We start from the raw sequence: 16,842 nt of genomic DNA on the forward strand, positions 1-16,842 counted from the left end.
TGATGGATTCATGGGGCTCAGCCTATAGAGAGCTACCTTACCACTCCTGGGCATATGTCTTTTGAAAAGATAAAAACACTAATTCAAAAAGATGCATGCGCCTCTGTGTTCATAGTAGTGTTGTTACAATAGCCAAGACATGGAGACAACCTAAATGTCCTTTGACAGGTGAATCCACAAAGAAGACGTGGACATATATACAATGGAATACTACTCAGCCATAAAAACAAATGAAACAGGACTCCCCTGGTGGTCCAGTGGTTAAGAGTCTGCCTGCCAATGCAGGGGATGTGGGCTTGACCCCTGATCAGGGAGCTAAGATCCCTCATGTCATGGCCCAGCTAAGCCCATGTGCTGCAACTAAAGCTGCACACACACCTAGAGCCTGTGCTCAGGAACAAGAGAAGCCACTGCAGTGAGAAGCTTGTGCACGTATTGAAGAGTAGCCCCTATTCACTACAGCTAGCCCCCATTGCGCACAGCACTGAAGACCTAGCACGGCCATAAATAAATAAAATTTTAAAAAAAGAATGAAACTTTGTCATTTGCAGCAACATGGATGGACCTAGAGATTATCATCCTAAGTGAAGTAAGTCAGACAGAGACAAATATCATGATGTCACTTACGTGTGGAATCTGAAAAATAATACAAGTGAATTTATTTACAAAACACAAAGAAAACAAACTTATGGTTACCAAAGCGGATGGATGCACCAGGAGCTTGGGATTAACAGATACAAACTACTGTATATAAAATAGATAAATAAGGACCTACTGGATAGCACAGGAAATCACATGCAGAATTTTGTAATTACCTATAATAGAAAAGAATCTGCAAAAGAACAAACATATGTATAACTGAATCGCTTTGCTGTACACCTGAATTTAACACAACACTGTAAATAAGCTATACTTCAATTAAAAAGAAACTAACTTAAGCAACAACCCAAACCAAGAAACAAACAAGAGGGGGAAAGAGAATATTGGAAAGATAGTGAGATGTGTTAAAAAATGGGAAGATGGGAAAACAGAACTGAAAGAGACACGTGTACCCCAATGTTCATCGCAGCATTGTTTATAATAGCCAGGACATGGAAGCAACCTAGATGCCCATCAGCAGATGAATGGATAAGGAAGCTGTGGTACATATACATCATGGAATATTACTCAGCCATTAAAAAGAATACATTTGAATCAGTTCTAATGAGATGGATGAAACTGGAGCCCATTATACAGAGTGAAGTAAGCCAGAAAGATAAACACCAATACAGTATACTAACACATATATATGGAATTTAGAAAAATGGTAACGATAACCCTATATGCAAGACAGAAAAAGAGACACAGATGTATAGAACAGACTTTTGGACTCTATGGGAGAAGGTGAGGGTGGGATGATCTGAGAGAACAGCATTGAAACATATATATTATCAAATGTGAAGCAGATCGCCAGTCCAGGTTAGATGCATGAGACAAGTGCTCGGGGCTGGTGCACTGGGATGACCCAGAGGGATGGGATGGGGAGGGAGGTGGGAGGGGGGTTCAGGATGGGGAATACATGTAAATCCATGGCTGATTCATGTAATGTATGGCAAAAACCACTACAATATTGTAAAGTAATAAGCCTCCAACTAATAAAAATAAATGAAAAAATAAATAAAATATAGCAATTTTAAAAAAAGGAAAGATGAATTGTTTTAGGAAGGCTGGGACCCACAGTAGGTCTGCAGGATTCAGCAGATGTGCAAATACTGTCCTCAAGCATTCGCTTTTTTGTTCTCAGCCTTGTCTTCTCATGGGTGGCACATCTTAAATATCACAACAATAGCCCAGGGCCTCTGTAGAGAGTTGTCAATGATGCAACTCGATCTTGGTGACTCCCAGGCTTTGTGCCTGTTCCAAGTTTCAAATTCCTAAAAGAGAAAGTCTGATATCCTGCTTTGGCATGGGTATCTATTCCAGTGGGGCAAGGTCTTGTGATATAGACAGGGCAAGTTGGGAAGGGGGGGATCTCTGTGTTCTAGGATAGCTGCTGTGAACTGGGTGACCCTCCTGGAGATGTGTTTGACCTTTTCCATTGATAAACATCAGAGGCTTTGGCATGGAAAACAAGGACACAGGTGGGACCATGGGCTGGGAAACCAGTTTGCCAAGGCTGGGCTCTTAAATGGTGACCTTTGAGCTGATTCCATCATTGTCCCAGGAGAGCTTTGGGTTCTCCTGGAATCAGGAGGGCTCCTGTCTTGGGAACCTGTACAGGTGACCAGAACCTAGGCTAGTAGATGCTGACCTTGTATCAGGTGAATGATTTTCTCCAAACCCACCACTGTGCTCTGTATTTTTTTTTTTTTTTTTTAATTTGGCTGCTTCAGGTCTTAGTTGCAGCATGAAGAATCTTTAGTTGTGGCAAGAGGAATCTAGTTCTCTGACCAAGGATAGAATTCGGACCCCCTGCATTGGGAGCGCAGAGTCTTAGCCACTGGACCACTAGAGAAGTCCCTGCTCCCTGTATTTCTCTTCTTTTTCAGTACTTATTTATTTGGCTGAGTTGAGTCTTAGTCACAGTCTTAGTTCTGGCATGCAGGATCTTTTGTTTAAGCACATGGACTCTCTACTTGTGGTGTGCAGGCTCAGTAGATGTGGGGGCTTAATTGCATGTGGGATTTGAGTTCCTTGACTGGGAATTGAACCCATGTCCCCTGCATTGCAAGTGAAGGTGTTAATTGCTCAGTCCTGTCTGATTCTTTCCCAACTCCATGAACTGTAGCCTGACAGGCTCCTCTGTCCACGGGATTCTCCAGGCAAGAATACTGGAGTGGGTAGCCATTCTCTTCTCCAGGGGATCTTCCTGACCCAGGGATCGAACCCAAGTCTCCTGTATTGCAGACAGATTCTTTACCAGGGAAACCCCCTGCATTGCAATGTGGATTCTTAACCACTGGACTGCCAGGGGAGTCCCCTCAGGCTATTTTTTAGAAGTGAGTCACTAGGGTATTGCTTTGTCTTTCCTTGTCTACAAGGCCAAGGCCAGTTCATGACCACTATGTTTGCATTTCAGTCCATAGGAAGTAGAGAGCAAGGCTCAAGCAGCTTCTCAAGAACTGACCTGGAAGTTATATTAGTAGATTCATTTACAGTTCTATCCCATGGGCTAGAGCAGGTCACAAGGCCACAGTGAGCTGCAAGGAAGGCTGGGGAATATAGTCTTTAGTTGAGTAGTTGGATGCCCAGCTCAAACCTGGGGGACACTGTTGCTGAAAGGAAAATGTTAGTAGATAGTCTTCACCGTGTGCATTGAATGAATTAGTGAGCCCACAGAGTAATGGATGGAGTAATGGATTAACCAATGAGTGGTTGACTGGTCAGCTGAAAGATGGCTAGACCCTGGGTTGGTTAACGGCCTGAAAGATGGCTGCTGACCAGTTGGGTAATGACTGAGGGCCACCGTGCTCGGCCTCCCCTGTCTGACAACCCCTCATCATGTTTTCCCCTTCCTTCTCCAGTTCAGCAATGTCACCTTCTTCATCTTTGGGCCCCTCATGACATTTCTGATGCGCCCATATATCCAGAAACGCTCCCGCTACGTTTATGTGCTCTTTATTCTCTTCACAATCACAGGTAGGTGGGGACATTGGGACAGTGGCGGGGGGGGGGGGGGGGCGGGTGGGGAGCAAGAGGGACAACACCCTTGACCACCTGCCTTTGTCTCTCCCTCCAGGACTGTTCTCCATGTACTTTCACATGACGCTCAGCTTTCTGGGCCAGATGCTGGATGAGATCGCTATCCTGTGGCTGCTGGCCAGCGGCTACAGCATATGGTTGCCTCGCTGCTATTTCCCCACCTTCCTAGGGCAGAACAGGTAGGGCAGGGGTCGGCCCTCTGTCAATCCTACCGGAGCCCATCTATCCTCCAGGCCCTCTTTGGAGTCCCTCCCCTCAACACCCCAGGACTTTTTCCTGACCCTGTCTGACCTAACCGAACTTCCAGGCACCCCTCTTCTGAGCATCCTTGGGACCCCTGGAAGTCATCCCCTTGTTGTTCAGTCACTCAGTCATTTCTGACTCTTTGTGACCCCATGGACTGCAGCCCTCCAGGCTTCCCTGACTTTCACCATCTCCTCAGGTTTGCTCAAACTCACATCTTTTGAGTTGGTGATACCATCCAACCATCTTGTCCTCTGTTGTCCCCTTACCCACCTGCTTATTCTTCCTCTTATCCCACCTGGAGAGTTGAGACCTTCTCCAGAGCCTTTCTGAGCCTACTTTGGGGTCCCAGGCACGTGTGTGCTCAGTTGTGTCTGACTCTTTGCGACCCCATGGACTGTAGCCTGCCAGGCTCCTCTGTCCATAGGCTTCTCCAGGCAAGAATACGGGAGTGGGTTGCCAGTTCCTTCTCCAGGGCATCCCAGGACCCCATGCCTAAGCTTACCTGGGGTCCGAGGCCTCTTCCCTGAGTCTATCACCTGGTCTCTCTGGCATCTTTCGTTGGATCTTCTTGGGCCCCCTTTTTGTTGACTTGAGATCCATCTGAATGTCTCTCCTGACCCTGTTTGACCCACTTGAGCCTTGCAGGCTGTTGCTGCTTGTCAGGCAGTCAGTTGTGTTTGACTCTTTGCGACCTTATGGACTGTAGCCCGCCAGGCTCCTCTGTCCATGGGATTCTCCAGGCAAGAATACTGGGTTGGGTTGCCATTTCCTTCTCCAGTGGATATTCTTGACCCAGGGGTGGAACCCGGGTCTCCTGCATTGGCAGGTGGGTTCTTTACCACTGAGCCACCGGGGAACCCCAAGCCTTCAGGACCTCTCTCCTAATAGTTTCTGGGACCCCTGGTGCTCCTTCCTTAATCCCACCTGGCTCACCTGAGACTCTTGCCTGAATTTACCTGGGCCTTGGGACCTTCATCTGACCTTTTATAATGAGCCCACCTGGGAGTCTCAAGACCTTTTTCTGAGCTCAGTTGGGCTTCTCAGAACCCCTTCACTTTTCTCATCCATCTCAGCCATGAGATTTCCATGTGACTACCCAAACCCCACAGGAATACCCCTCAATCACCCTCCCCCTGCCCGCCACAGCTGAGCCCTTCTCTTCCTCCAGGTCCTGGTACATCTCACTGATCGTCACCATCACCCTGGTCAGTACCTTCTTGTCCTTCCTGAAGCCCACGATCAACGCATACGCCCTAAACGCCATTGGCTTGCACATTGTCTACATCGTGGTCCAGGAGTATAAGAAGTGGGTGTGACTGCAGGTGCCCAGAGAGGTGGCGCCCCTTTCTCTTCCAAGAACCGTACCCACCCGCCAAAGAAAAACCTCACCATGTTCCCTTCCCCAGGATCTTTCGCCAGCTAGGGGCAGGACCAGGATTTGAAACCTAAGGCAGAGTTTGTCCTTCTCTGAAAACATCCAAACACACACACAAGTGGAGGGCATTGTATCATAAACCTCCATAAACCAGCCCCAACAGCATGTTGCCAACCTGCGTTCCTTTTTTCTTCTTCTTGGCCACATGGCATGTAGGATCTTAGTTCCCCAACCAAGAATGGAACCTGCACCCCTCGCATTGGAAGCTCAGAGTCCTAACCACTGGACCACCAGGGAGGTCCCCAACCTGCATTCTCTATCCCCCTAGATTTCATATAATGTCACCCATTAATTGTTCAGGGTTTCACTCTCCTGATAAAAAATTACCATTTTTAACCCATGTTATGTCTTGGCAGGCTAGAGAAGGAACTCCCAAATGGGGCCATTTAAGGAGAGTTGTATAAAAGGGTTGTTTACAAAGGAGAGGGCAGACTGTGGGAACATCACTAGAGATCATTTAGAATCCCTCTGTTAATAACAGTGGGACTCCATGATCATCAGGAGACCTGGGATGGGGAGTGATGGAAAGGAGTGATTGCAAGAATCTGGAAGGAGAGATGTAGCAGAGAGAGTCTTCTTGGCCAGAGCTGTGACCTCCAGTTGGTTATAGTCAGCCTGAGCCAATCCCAAAGGGAGGTTGTATGGGCCAAATCCAGGATAAGGGCCAAGCCTTTATCCTTGGGCTTCCAGTTGGGTAAGTCAATGATTTCCAGTTGGGTTGGCCAACAGTTTCCAGCTGGGATGGCCAATGGTTTTCATTTGGGTTGGCCAATGGTTTCCAGTTGGGTAGGTCAATGGTTTCCAGTTGGGTTGACCAATGGGGAGCCCCAGCAAGGAGTCAAATGGTGGAGGGAGGGTACTGTTGGAATATTTATTTCCAGGTCCACCTAACTCAGCTCCCCTACCCCATACCCTGCCACCCCTTGAGGCTCAGGGCTGGGTGGAAAAAGGTAGAGAAGGATCTAGAGAGACGAATGGAAGATGCTTCCTTAGAATAGCATCTATAAATAATACCCAGTTTGCACTGACCTTTCCTCAGTTTCCCAAAGACATCTTCTTGTACTTGGTCTTGTTTAAATCAGAAGATAAACACAGTCTTCAGGTCTTCCTTCTTTTATAGCAGTCCTTTCCTCCCTCCCTCTTTCTTCATGCCTCTGGTTTGATAACAGAAACTCAAAGATTTGTCCTGTAGGACATCCTGAATTTTGGATTTGGCCAACTGCTTCCTGTGGTGTCTTTCAACCTGTTTCCTTTTTTTTTTCCTCTGTAAATTAATAGATCTAGTTTTAGCTTTAACTTTTTTTTCACTTCATGTGTGGCACTGGGTGCTGCTTGTGCCAGCCCATTAAGACCTCATAATGAGTGGTCGTCCTACATTTAGTGCCATTGTGTTTGATCTGTGGATTCAGATGGTGTCATCCAGATCCTTCATTATAAAGTTTTCTACAGACCTTTCCCCTAATGATTTCAGCAGCCATTTCATGCTGTCTCCACCCGTGATCTCCTTAGAGGGTGCAAAAGGGTGATTTTCAGATTCTGTTATTCCTTCTGCATTAATTATGTGGAGTCCATCCAGACAGACAGAAGAATGTTTGCTCATCAACCTTGAAATACAGTTTGGACAGGAAAGACAGGACAGGGCATTAATTCTTTCCCTTTTAAAAATTAATTTCCAGAGCAGCAAGTTGGTGCCTTAGTCATCTTTGGTAAGGACCAATGAAAGTTTTTTTTTTTTTTTTTTTTTTTTAAGCATGAACTCATGGACTTTTATCTCTGAAGTGTTTCAATCCATTGCAATCACTATGCTATATTTTTAACTTTTTATTTTGAAATAATTACAGGCTCAGAGGAAGCTGCAAAAATAGTACAGAGTCCTGTGTACCCTCCACCCAGATTCTCCCCACCTCCCCCGAGGCAGCATCTTGTGTAATTACGTGTGTGTGTACATGCTAAATCACTCAGTCATGTCTGACTCTCTGTGACCCCATGGGCTGTAGCCCACCAGATTCCTCTGTCCATGGAATTCCCCCAGGCAAGAATAATGAAGTGGGTTGCCATTTCCTTCTCCAGGGAATCTTCCCAACCCAGGGATTGAACCTGTGTCTCCTGCATTGGCAGGCAGATTCTTTACCATCTGTACTCAGATTTTACCAATTCTTATGTTTGTGGTTTTGTTTTGTTTTGGTGTTCAGACTGTCCCCTTTTAGGCTAGCAGGCAGGGCTTGCACTTTTACCCATGAAGGAGTTATTGCCTCATTAATCTCTCATAAGCTCTTTCCCAAGAGACATTGGGTTAGTTCTGCTGTTGGGGAAACACATATTGTAATCTTGAGTTGTCCCATGACATGGGACACCCTCCCACACATATCCACACGTATTCTCAGAGCTACGTAGACATAAATTCTCATGCACCAGCCCACAGGAGCACATACACTTACACCCCAAAGCACAAACACAGAAGGGCTTGTTGGCTGCGGCTTCTGTATTCTGATAAACCTGATGCAGACCACATACCGGCTGCGTAACCTTGGGGTGGGGGCTGGGGCATACTTACTCTCACGTGCCTCAGTTTTCGCATCCACAAAATGGGAACAAAAACATTGCTGTGAGGACCCAGTATCTTGTAAGTGGTCCCTACGTGTTAGCATGGGTCTGGCCGCTCCCCCACCTTGCCCCCTTGGTCCTTCCCTCCTCCAAGCCTCCTCTCCTGGAATGGAGGAATTTCCCATCAGCCCCCTGGGGCTCTGCTAGCTGAGTCAGGCTCTGATCTCCCTTCTTGCCTCCCTAGGACCAAAAATAAGGAGCTCCGGCATCTGATTGAGGTCTCCACGGTTATATGGGCTCTCGCCCTTACTAGCTGGATCAGTGACCGCCTGTTTTGCAGTTTCTGGCAATGGATTAATTTCTCCTACCTGCACAGCATCTGGTAAGCATTTACCCTATGGTCTTGGGCTCTAGGGGCTTCTCTGGTGGCTCACAGAGTAACGAATCCACCTGCAATGTGGAAGACCTGGGTTCAATCCCTGGGTCAGGAAGATTCCCTAGAGAAGGACTTGGCAACCCATTCCAGTGTTCTTGCCTGGAGAATTTCATAGACAGAGGAGCCTGGCAGGCTACAATCCGTGGCGTTGCACAGATGCAGATTCTATGACTGAGCAACTAACCTCCACTTTCACGTGGATCCTAGAAGCAGAAAATCTCAGATGCCAGAGTTTGGAGCAGGAGCCTGGGGGAAGTGGGGACAGGCACAGATACTGGGATGTGTGTGTATGTCTTGGGGGGTGTGTGGTCAGGAGATCCCTTTCGATGGCCAGGATCCAGGAGAGGTCAGGAGAGGTGGGGCTGGGGCCATCAAGCTGACTGCTGGGCCATCTTTCCCCCCTCTCCACTTTGTCACCCAGGCACGTACTCATCAGCTTCACCTTCCCCTATGGCATGGTCATCCTGGCTATGGTGGATTCCACATACGAAATGCCGAACCAAACCATCAAAGTCCGCTACTGGCCTCGGGACACTTGGCCCGTGGGGCTGCCCTACGTGGAGATGGGTGATGACCACAAGAGCTGCTGAGGTCCGCCAGGGCTTCTTGATCACCCAATACCTACGTACCCACCGAGGACAGCGGCCTGAATTGGGAGACTGAGAGACACTCGCAGTTCTGCCCTCCGGCTCCCTCTCCCCATCATCCTGGTCCTCCGTGCCCCCATACCGAGGCAGGGGGTGGACTTCATCACCTCTCTGTGCTATGGTCTGATAACCCTGGAGCTCCCCTCCATGACCCACCCCCATTCTCTTTCACTTCCTCTTCCAGGTTCACTGTTGCACACGACCTGGTGGGGCTGGATCACTGAAGGGCTGTGCTTCTGTGGTAGCCACTGGGAATGACCTCAGGCTGGGGCTTGGTCCCTGGGCATCTTATAAACAGTGGTGGTCACTGTAAGACTCTTCAGACCTGTCTTTGGCTGTGCAGTGTCACTGATACTTGGGAGGCAGCCTAGAGAATGGACATGTTTTCTGGTCACCTTACACTCAAGCATGTGTGCTAATGGTAAAGAACCCACCTCCCTACACAGGAGATGGAAGACGCAGATTCTATCCCCTGCATCAGGAAGATCCCCTGGAGAAGGAAATGGCAACCCACTCCAGTATTCTTGCCTAGGAAATCCCATGGACAAGAGCAGCCTGGGAGTCTACAGTCTGTGGGGTCTCAAAGAGTTTGAACATGACTGAAGTGACTTCATGTGCATGCAGAGATCTCAGGGGTCCTCACATGCTCACATGGACTTATGGGGCTGGTAGCGTTGGAGCCTCATGGAGGCCTGTACTGGGTGACATGGTTGCTCTCAGGGCACGGGCATCAGGACAAGCGCTGCGGTGGCTGGTTGCTGTGTGCTGTGCTTAGTCGCTCAGTTGTGTCCCACTCTTCATGACATCATGGGCTGTAAGCCACCAGGCCCCTCTGTCCATGGGAATCTCCAGGTAAGGATACTGGAGTGGGTTGTCATGCCCTCCTCCAGGGGATCTTCCCAACACAGGGGTTGAACCCAGGTCTCCCACATTGCAGGTGGATTCTTTACCATCTGAGCGACCAGGGAAGCCCATGAATACTGGAGTAGATAGCCTATCCCTTCTCCAGGGGATCTTCCCAACCCAGGAATCGAACTGAAGTCTCCTGCATTGCAGGCAGATTCTTTAGCAGTTGGTACCAGGGAAGCCCGTGGTGGTTGGTACAGGCTATCAAAGTGAGAGGAGTGAGGGAGAAGGGTGGTTTCCATGATGGTTAAGAGCTCAGCGTTTGGAGTCAGGCAGATGTAAATTTGAATCTTGCTCCACCATTTCCTACTTGTATTTTCTGAGGGAAGTGATTTTTTTCCCCCTCTACCTCTGAAGTTCAAGGACCTTGTCTGTAAAGCATTCCTTCCTTAGACTTCTGTGTAGATAAAACAAGATAACATATGTTAAGTTCTTAGAATGGGGTCTGGCAAACATTCACCCATCTACTCATCCTTTAATTTGTCTGTCCATTCATCCAGCCATCCATTCTTTTGAACTCTCCATTGAACCATCCATCTATCTTTTAAGTTACTCATCCAATAGTTCATTCATTCATTGTTTTACTCTTTTATTTGTTATCTGTCTTTTTATCTACCATTTATTAATGTATCATCCATTCATTCAACCATCCATGCATCCATCTATTCATCCATCTATCCATATATTTATTATCCATCCTTCCATCATCCATTATTCTTACATCTATTCCTGTATCCAACTGTTAACCATCCTTCATCCATCCATCCATCCATCTACTCATCCATTTCATGCATCCATATATTCATCTTTTCACCATTCATTAATCATTCTTCTTCCATCCATCCATGTATTCAACTGTTAACCATCCTTCGTCCGTCCATCCTTCCATCCATATTCAGCCATCTTTTCACTTGTCCATCCAGTTCATTCAATCACCCTTCCATTCATCTATGTCCCCACCTGTTCCTTCCTTCCTTCAGTCATTCATTCATCTCTTCAACAACTGTATACTGAATTCCTACTATATGTTTGACAGGAGTCCTCAGATACAACAACTATATACTGAGTTCCTACTATATGTTTGACATCAGTCCTCATATAAGACAACAAAGACATGCAAAGTACCTGCCTTAATGAGGAGGCACACTTTAGATAAATATAAAAGAGGCAATTGCAGTCACGGATGGGTGCTGCAAAAAAGATAAAGCAGGGTGATGTTCTCAAAGATCATGGGGTGGGGGAGCAGCCCTTTCATATGGGTGATCAGTTGGGAAGTGCACTTTGCAGCTGAGCCCTCAGTGAGGAGGGAGCCAGCCATACCTAGAGCTGGGCAAGACCATTCTGGGCAGAGGGAATCACAGGTGTCATAGAAAAGCATCCACTTCCGTCTCCCCTTGTCTCTATCTCTAAATGCATGACCATGATTTGTCCCCAGATTCTGGCTTCTGCTGACCACTCCATGTAGCCTCCTCTTGGGGTATGGAGGCAGTGAGTAGGTAGGAAGGAGGACCAGGGAATCATCCAGTTTGTAATTCTATCTCACCATGGGGCCTTGGCAAGCCCCTGTCTCCATCATGAAGGACTAATGGTGGCAAAGGACAAAATGTTACAGCTCTAGCTGGCTGGAATGACAAAATGATAACCAGCACATATACTTTTGAAGTTAGAGATCAGACTGCAGGTATGGCTTGATCTAGGCTTTACTGTTGGCTCAGACAGTAAAGAATCTGCCTGCAATGAGGGGGACCCAGGTTTGATCCCGGGGTCAGGAAGATTCCCCCAGAGAAGGGAATGGCAACCCACTCCAGTAATCTTGCCTGGAGAATCCCAAGGACAGAGGAGCCTGGCAGTGACAGTCCATGGGGACGCAAAGAGTGGGACATGACTGAGTGACTAACACTTTCACTTTCAGGCTTCAAATGATGTCACTATGGCTGAGCTTCTCTATCCTGGAGTACCTCACGGGTGGGAAGTGGCTGCAAGCAGCACCAGGCTTATAGCCTTCCAAGATCAGAAGTATACACTGAAGCTCCAAGAACACACGAAAAGATGCTCAACATCATTAGTCTAGTAGGAAAATGCAAATCAAAACCATGAATACCATTTCACATCCACTCAGTTGGCCATAATTTTCTTTTTTTTTTTAAGCCAGGAGGTAAGTGCTGATGAGAACATGGAGAAATTGGAACCCTTGTGGGTTGCTTATAGGAATGTAAAATGGTACCACAGGGTGGAAAAGAGTTTACCAGTTCCTTAACAAGTTAAACAGAGTCACCATGTGATCCAGCAATTCCACTCCTAGGCATATAGACCAAAGAACTGAAAACAGGTTTTCAAAGAAATATTTGTACAGAAATGTTCATTGCAGCACCATTTTTTCTTTTTTAAAAATTAATTTTATTCAAGTATAGTTGATTTACAATGTTTTGTCAATTTCTGCTGTATAACAAATAATTCAGTTATATATATTATTTATATATATTATTCTCTTTTAAAAATTTAGCTGGAAGATAATTACTTTACCATGTTGTATTGGTTTCTGCCATAGAGCAACTTGAATCAGCCATAAGTATGCATGTGTCCCCTCCCTCTTGAGCCCTCCCACCCCCAGCCCTATCTCACCTCTCCAGGATGTTATAGTGCATCAAGTTTAGCCCCTGCGTTATACAGCAACTTCCCACCAGTTAGCTATTTTCCATATTGTAATGTACATGTTTCCAAGCTACTCTCTCAATTTGTCCCACCCTCTCCTTCCCCCACTGTGTCCACATGTCTGTTCTCTATGTCTTTGTCTCCATTTTGCCCTGCAAATGGGTTCATCAGTACCATCTTGCTAGATCCAGTATACATGCATTAATATACAGTATGTATTTCTCCTTTTGACTTACTTCACACTGTATAACAGGCTCTAGGTTCACTCACCTCACTAGAACTGACTAAAATTCATCCCTTTTTATGGCTGAGTAATATTCCCTTGTATATATGTACCACAACTTTATCCATTCATCTGTTGATGGACCTCTGGGTCGCTTCCATGTTCTAGATATTGTAAATAGCATTACAGCACTATTGATAAGAGCCAAAAGGTGGAAATAACCAAAATGTTAATCAATGAATAAACAAAAGTAGTATATCCATACAGTGGAATATCATTCTGCCTTTAAAAGGAATGAAGCACTGACACATGATACAATATGGATGAAGCTTGAAAATATTACACTCAGTGAAAAGTCAGACACCAATGGGCACATAGTCTATGATTTCATGTTGTGAAATGTCTAGAACAGATAAATCCACAAGGGAAAAAATCAATCAGATTAGTGGTTGCTAGGGGCTGAGAGGGGGCATCCCAGGGGACACTCGTGGTAAAGAACCTGCCTGCCAATGCAGGAGACTTGAGACTCGGATTCAATCCCTGGGTGGGGAAGATCCCCTAGAGGAAGGCATGGCAACCCACTCCAGTATTCTTACCTGGAGAATGCCATGGACAGAAGAGCCTGACAGGCTACAGTCTATGGGGTCACAAAGAGTTGGACACGACTAAAGTGACTTAGCACACATGCACACAGGGGCTGAGAGGAGGAAATGGGGAGTGAGTGCTCATTGGTATAGGGTTTCCTTTTGGGGTGAAGAATATGTCTTGGAAAACTAGATAGGGGCAATGGTTACCCAATGTTGATAAGGCTCTAGTTGCTTTTGAATTGTACACTTAAGTATAGTTTCTGATTAGTCTTAGGTTAGGTAAATTTCACCTCAGTTAAAATTTAATAAAGCTCCCAGAGTCAGTCTTGGCTGGTGTCCCGCCTCCCCCCAATCAATCCCAGTAGCCAGAAGGATGCAGCTGTTTGATTAGCCAGACTTGGGTACATGATTCCTCTGCAGAAGGAGGGGAGCCTCAATCTGACTATGACTGATCTGGGGGGAAGAGGGAACAAGTAGGAGTTGAAGTCCAGTATTAAGCCCGTGCCTGTCCTCCAGAGGGGCTGCCATTTAAAAACACACACGTTCATATTGGCCCCCAGGGGGAGCCCTCGGATCGAGGACTGTTGCCAGGGAGAAATAAAAAGGAGAGGGGCTTCCCTGGTGGTCAAGTGGTCGGGTTCACTTGCCAGTGGAGGGGACACAGGTTCGATCCCTGGTCTGGGAAGACTGCACATGCCATGGAGCAACTAAGTCTGTGCACCACAACTACTGAACCTGTGCTCTTGAACCTGGGAGCTGCAACTCCTGAGCCCATGTGCTGCAACTATCAAAGCCCAGGCACCTACAGCCTGAGCTCTGCAAGAAGAGAAGCCGCCACAATGAGAAGCCCACACCCTGCAATGAAGAGTAGCCCCCACTTACTGCAACTAGAGAAAGCCAGTGCTCGGCAGTGAGGACCCAGTGCAGCCAAGAAATAAATATATATCTTTTAAAGGAGAATGATGCTAAGAGAGGAAACATTGCAAATGTCCAGTGTAGCAGCCTTTTCTGGGGAAATGCCTTGTGGCACATAGTTTGGGTCTGCTCCAAAACCATTCATGGGACTTCTCTATAGCTCAGATGCTAAAGAATCTGCCTGCAGTGCAGGAGGCCTGGGTTTGATCCCCGGGTCAGGAAGATCCCCTGAAGAAGGAAGTAGCAACCCACTCCAGTATTCTTGCCTGGAGAATCCCATGAATAGAGGAGCCTGGCAGGCTAGAGTTCATGGGGTCTCAAAGAGTCGGACACGACTAAGTGACTAACGCACACACCCAAAACCATTCATGGCTCCCCATTGCCTATGGGACAAGGGCCAAGTGCCTCTGTATGACATTTAAGGTCTGCTCTGATTTGAAATTAACCTGGGGTAGGTCTCTGACATCCCCATTGGACTCTGCTCCAGCTTGGTCTTATTCAGCATTGCTGTGAATGGCTGTGTGTACATTTGTGGCTGGCAGGAAACTGGGAGGTATAGGAAGCATTCTGTAGTAGTTGGACTCGGGTCAGGAGGCCAGAAAGAGGGTTCCAAAAAAAGTCTGGGAAGGCTGAAGCACCTAAAAGGTGAAAGAAAGATAGTGTAATTAATACCAAGCGTTCCCTTTGGGTGCAAGTAAACTGGGACACTAGAGGGCGATAGAGACCTAATACAGCAGTTCAGTTACAGACGAGCTAAACTCACTACTTCCAAAACGTTACATTCTACCTGTGGGAGTCCTGCTTCAATTTCACTCTTTGTAACAAATTTGAATGACATGTATCACTCATGCATTCTGCCAAGTGCTCAAATTGCTATCTGCTTTTGTTCTTTAGATCTACTCCCTTTGCTCACAGTGATGTATTTGAATAGGAAACATTGTGTCACTTCCAAAAGTCACTTGTCACAGATACAAAATAACCATAAAACTAGATACAGTAACAACAAAAAATTATTAACTGCAGCTCAGTGATTCTTAGCCCAGTCTGCACATAGAATCTCCAGTTGATTTTTTAAAAATTTTAATTGAAATATAGGTGATTTATAATGTATTAATTTCTGCTATATAAAAATGATTCAGTTAAACATACATACATACATATATATATATACATTCTTTTAAAAATTGTTTTCCATTATGGCTTATCACAAGATATTGTATATAGTTCTCTGTACTATACAATAGGAGCTTGTTGTTTACCCAGCTGATTTTAAAGACATGTTGGAAGAGGGCAGAGATACAGATAAAAAACTGGTGGTTACCAGAAGAAAGGTGAGGAGAGCCGAAATAGGTGAAGGGGATTAAGAGGTACAAGCTACTAGATGTAAAAAAAAGTTACGAGGATGTAATATATAGCACAGAGAATATAGCCAATATTTTATCATAATCTTATATGGAGTATAATCTATAAAAATATTGAATCACTATGTTATACATCTGAAACTAATATTGTAAGTCAACTATCTGAGTGCTAAGTGCTAAGTCACTTCAGTCATGTCTCTTTCCGACCCTCTGGACTATACCCATAACCTTTACGCTCCTCTATGGAGTCCTTTTTAAAGTTTTTTTTTTAAGCACTTATTTTTATTTATTTGGCTACACCAGGTCTTACTTGCGGCACATGGGATATTTTGATCTTCATTGCAGCATGTGGGATCTTTAGTTGTGGCATGCAAATTCTTTTGTTGCAGCAATAGGATCTAGTTTCCTGACCAGGGATTGAACCTGGGCCCCCTGCATTGGGAGCGTGGAGCCTTAGCCACTGGACCACCAGGGAAGTCCCATGAAGAAGCCTTTGAATGTGGGTGGGCTTAGAGTATGGTGGAAGTGACTCCATGTGACTTCTGAGGCTAGTTCATGCAAGGCAATGCAGCTGTCTATTATTTTGGGGGGGATACCCACTCTTGGGACCCAGCCACCACCATGCTGTGAGGAATCCCAAGCCACCAAGTGCAGGAGCCCACGTGGAGAAGAACCAACAGCTGGCACCAACTTCCTGGCGTGATGAGTGAGTTGTGTTGGAGAGGTTCTTCATTCAGCCTCAGTGAGTTCACATCATGAGGGGCAGAGATAAGCCGTTTCTGCCAAGCCTTGCCCAAATTACAGATGCTTGTAACATCTGGATAACGTGTGTCAATCATGCATGCATGCGTAGTTTCTCAGTTGTATCTGAATCTCTGTGACCCTATGGACTGTAGCCCGCCAGGCTCCTCTGTCCATGGGATTTTTCAGGCAAGAATACTGAAATGGGTTGCCATTTTCCTCCTCCAGGGGATCTTTCCGACCAAGGGATCAAACCTGAGTCTCCTGTGTCTCCTGCATTGCAAGTGGATTCTTGACTCACTGAGCCACTGGGTTGTCAATCACGCATTCTGCTCAAATTACTATTTGCTTTAAGTTTTTCTTTAAATCTATTCCCTTCAGGCACACTGATGTAGATAGGAAAAAATGTGTCACTTCCAGAAGTCCTTTGTCACAGATCAAAAATAATCACAAAAATTAGATACAATA

The 16,842-nt window shown here is 46.1% G+C and overlaps 1 protein-coding gene across 2 annotated transcripts in view; it reads left to right on the top strand.

Annotated features, from left to right (window-relative positions):
- The window catches only part of ACER1 (alkaline ceramidase 1), a 56,623-nt gene extending 47,166 nt beyond the window's left edge, over window positions 1-9,457 (top strand). For both annotated transcript variants that reach the window (XM_061150577.1, XM_061150575.1), the window contains exons 2-6: window positions 3,504-3,618; window positions 3,719-3,860; window positions 5,096-5,233; window positions 8,151-8,288; window positions 8,764-9,457. In XM_061150577.1, the coding sequence (XP_061006560.1) occupies window positions 3,540-3,618; window positions 3,719-3,860; window positions 5,096-5,233; window positions 8,151-8,288; window positions 8,764-8,932 (666 nt within the window). In that variant the 5' untranslated portion in view covers window positions 3,504-3,539 and the 3' untranslated portion in view covers window positions 8,933-9,457. The remainder of the gene's footprint in view (window positions 1-3,503; window positions 3,619-3,718; window positions 3,861-5,095; window positions 5,234-8,150; window positions 8,289-8,763) is intronic.
- Window positions 9,458-16,842: the final 7,385 nt, after the last annotated feature.

Source organism: Dama dama, chromosome 9, assembly GCF_033118175.1.
Source record: "Dama dama isolate Ldn47 chromosome 9, ASM3311817v1, whole genome shotgun sequence".
NCBI lineage: Eukaryota > Metazoa > Chordata > Mammalia > Artiodactyla > Cervidae > Dama > Dama dama.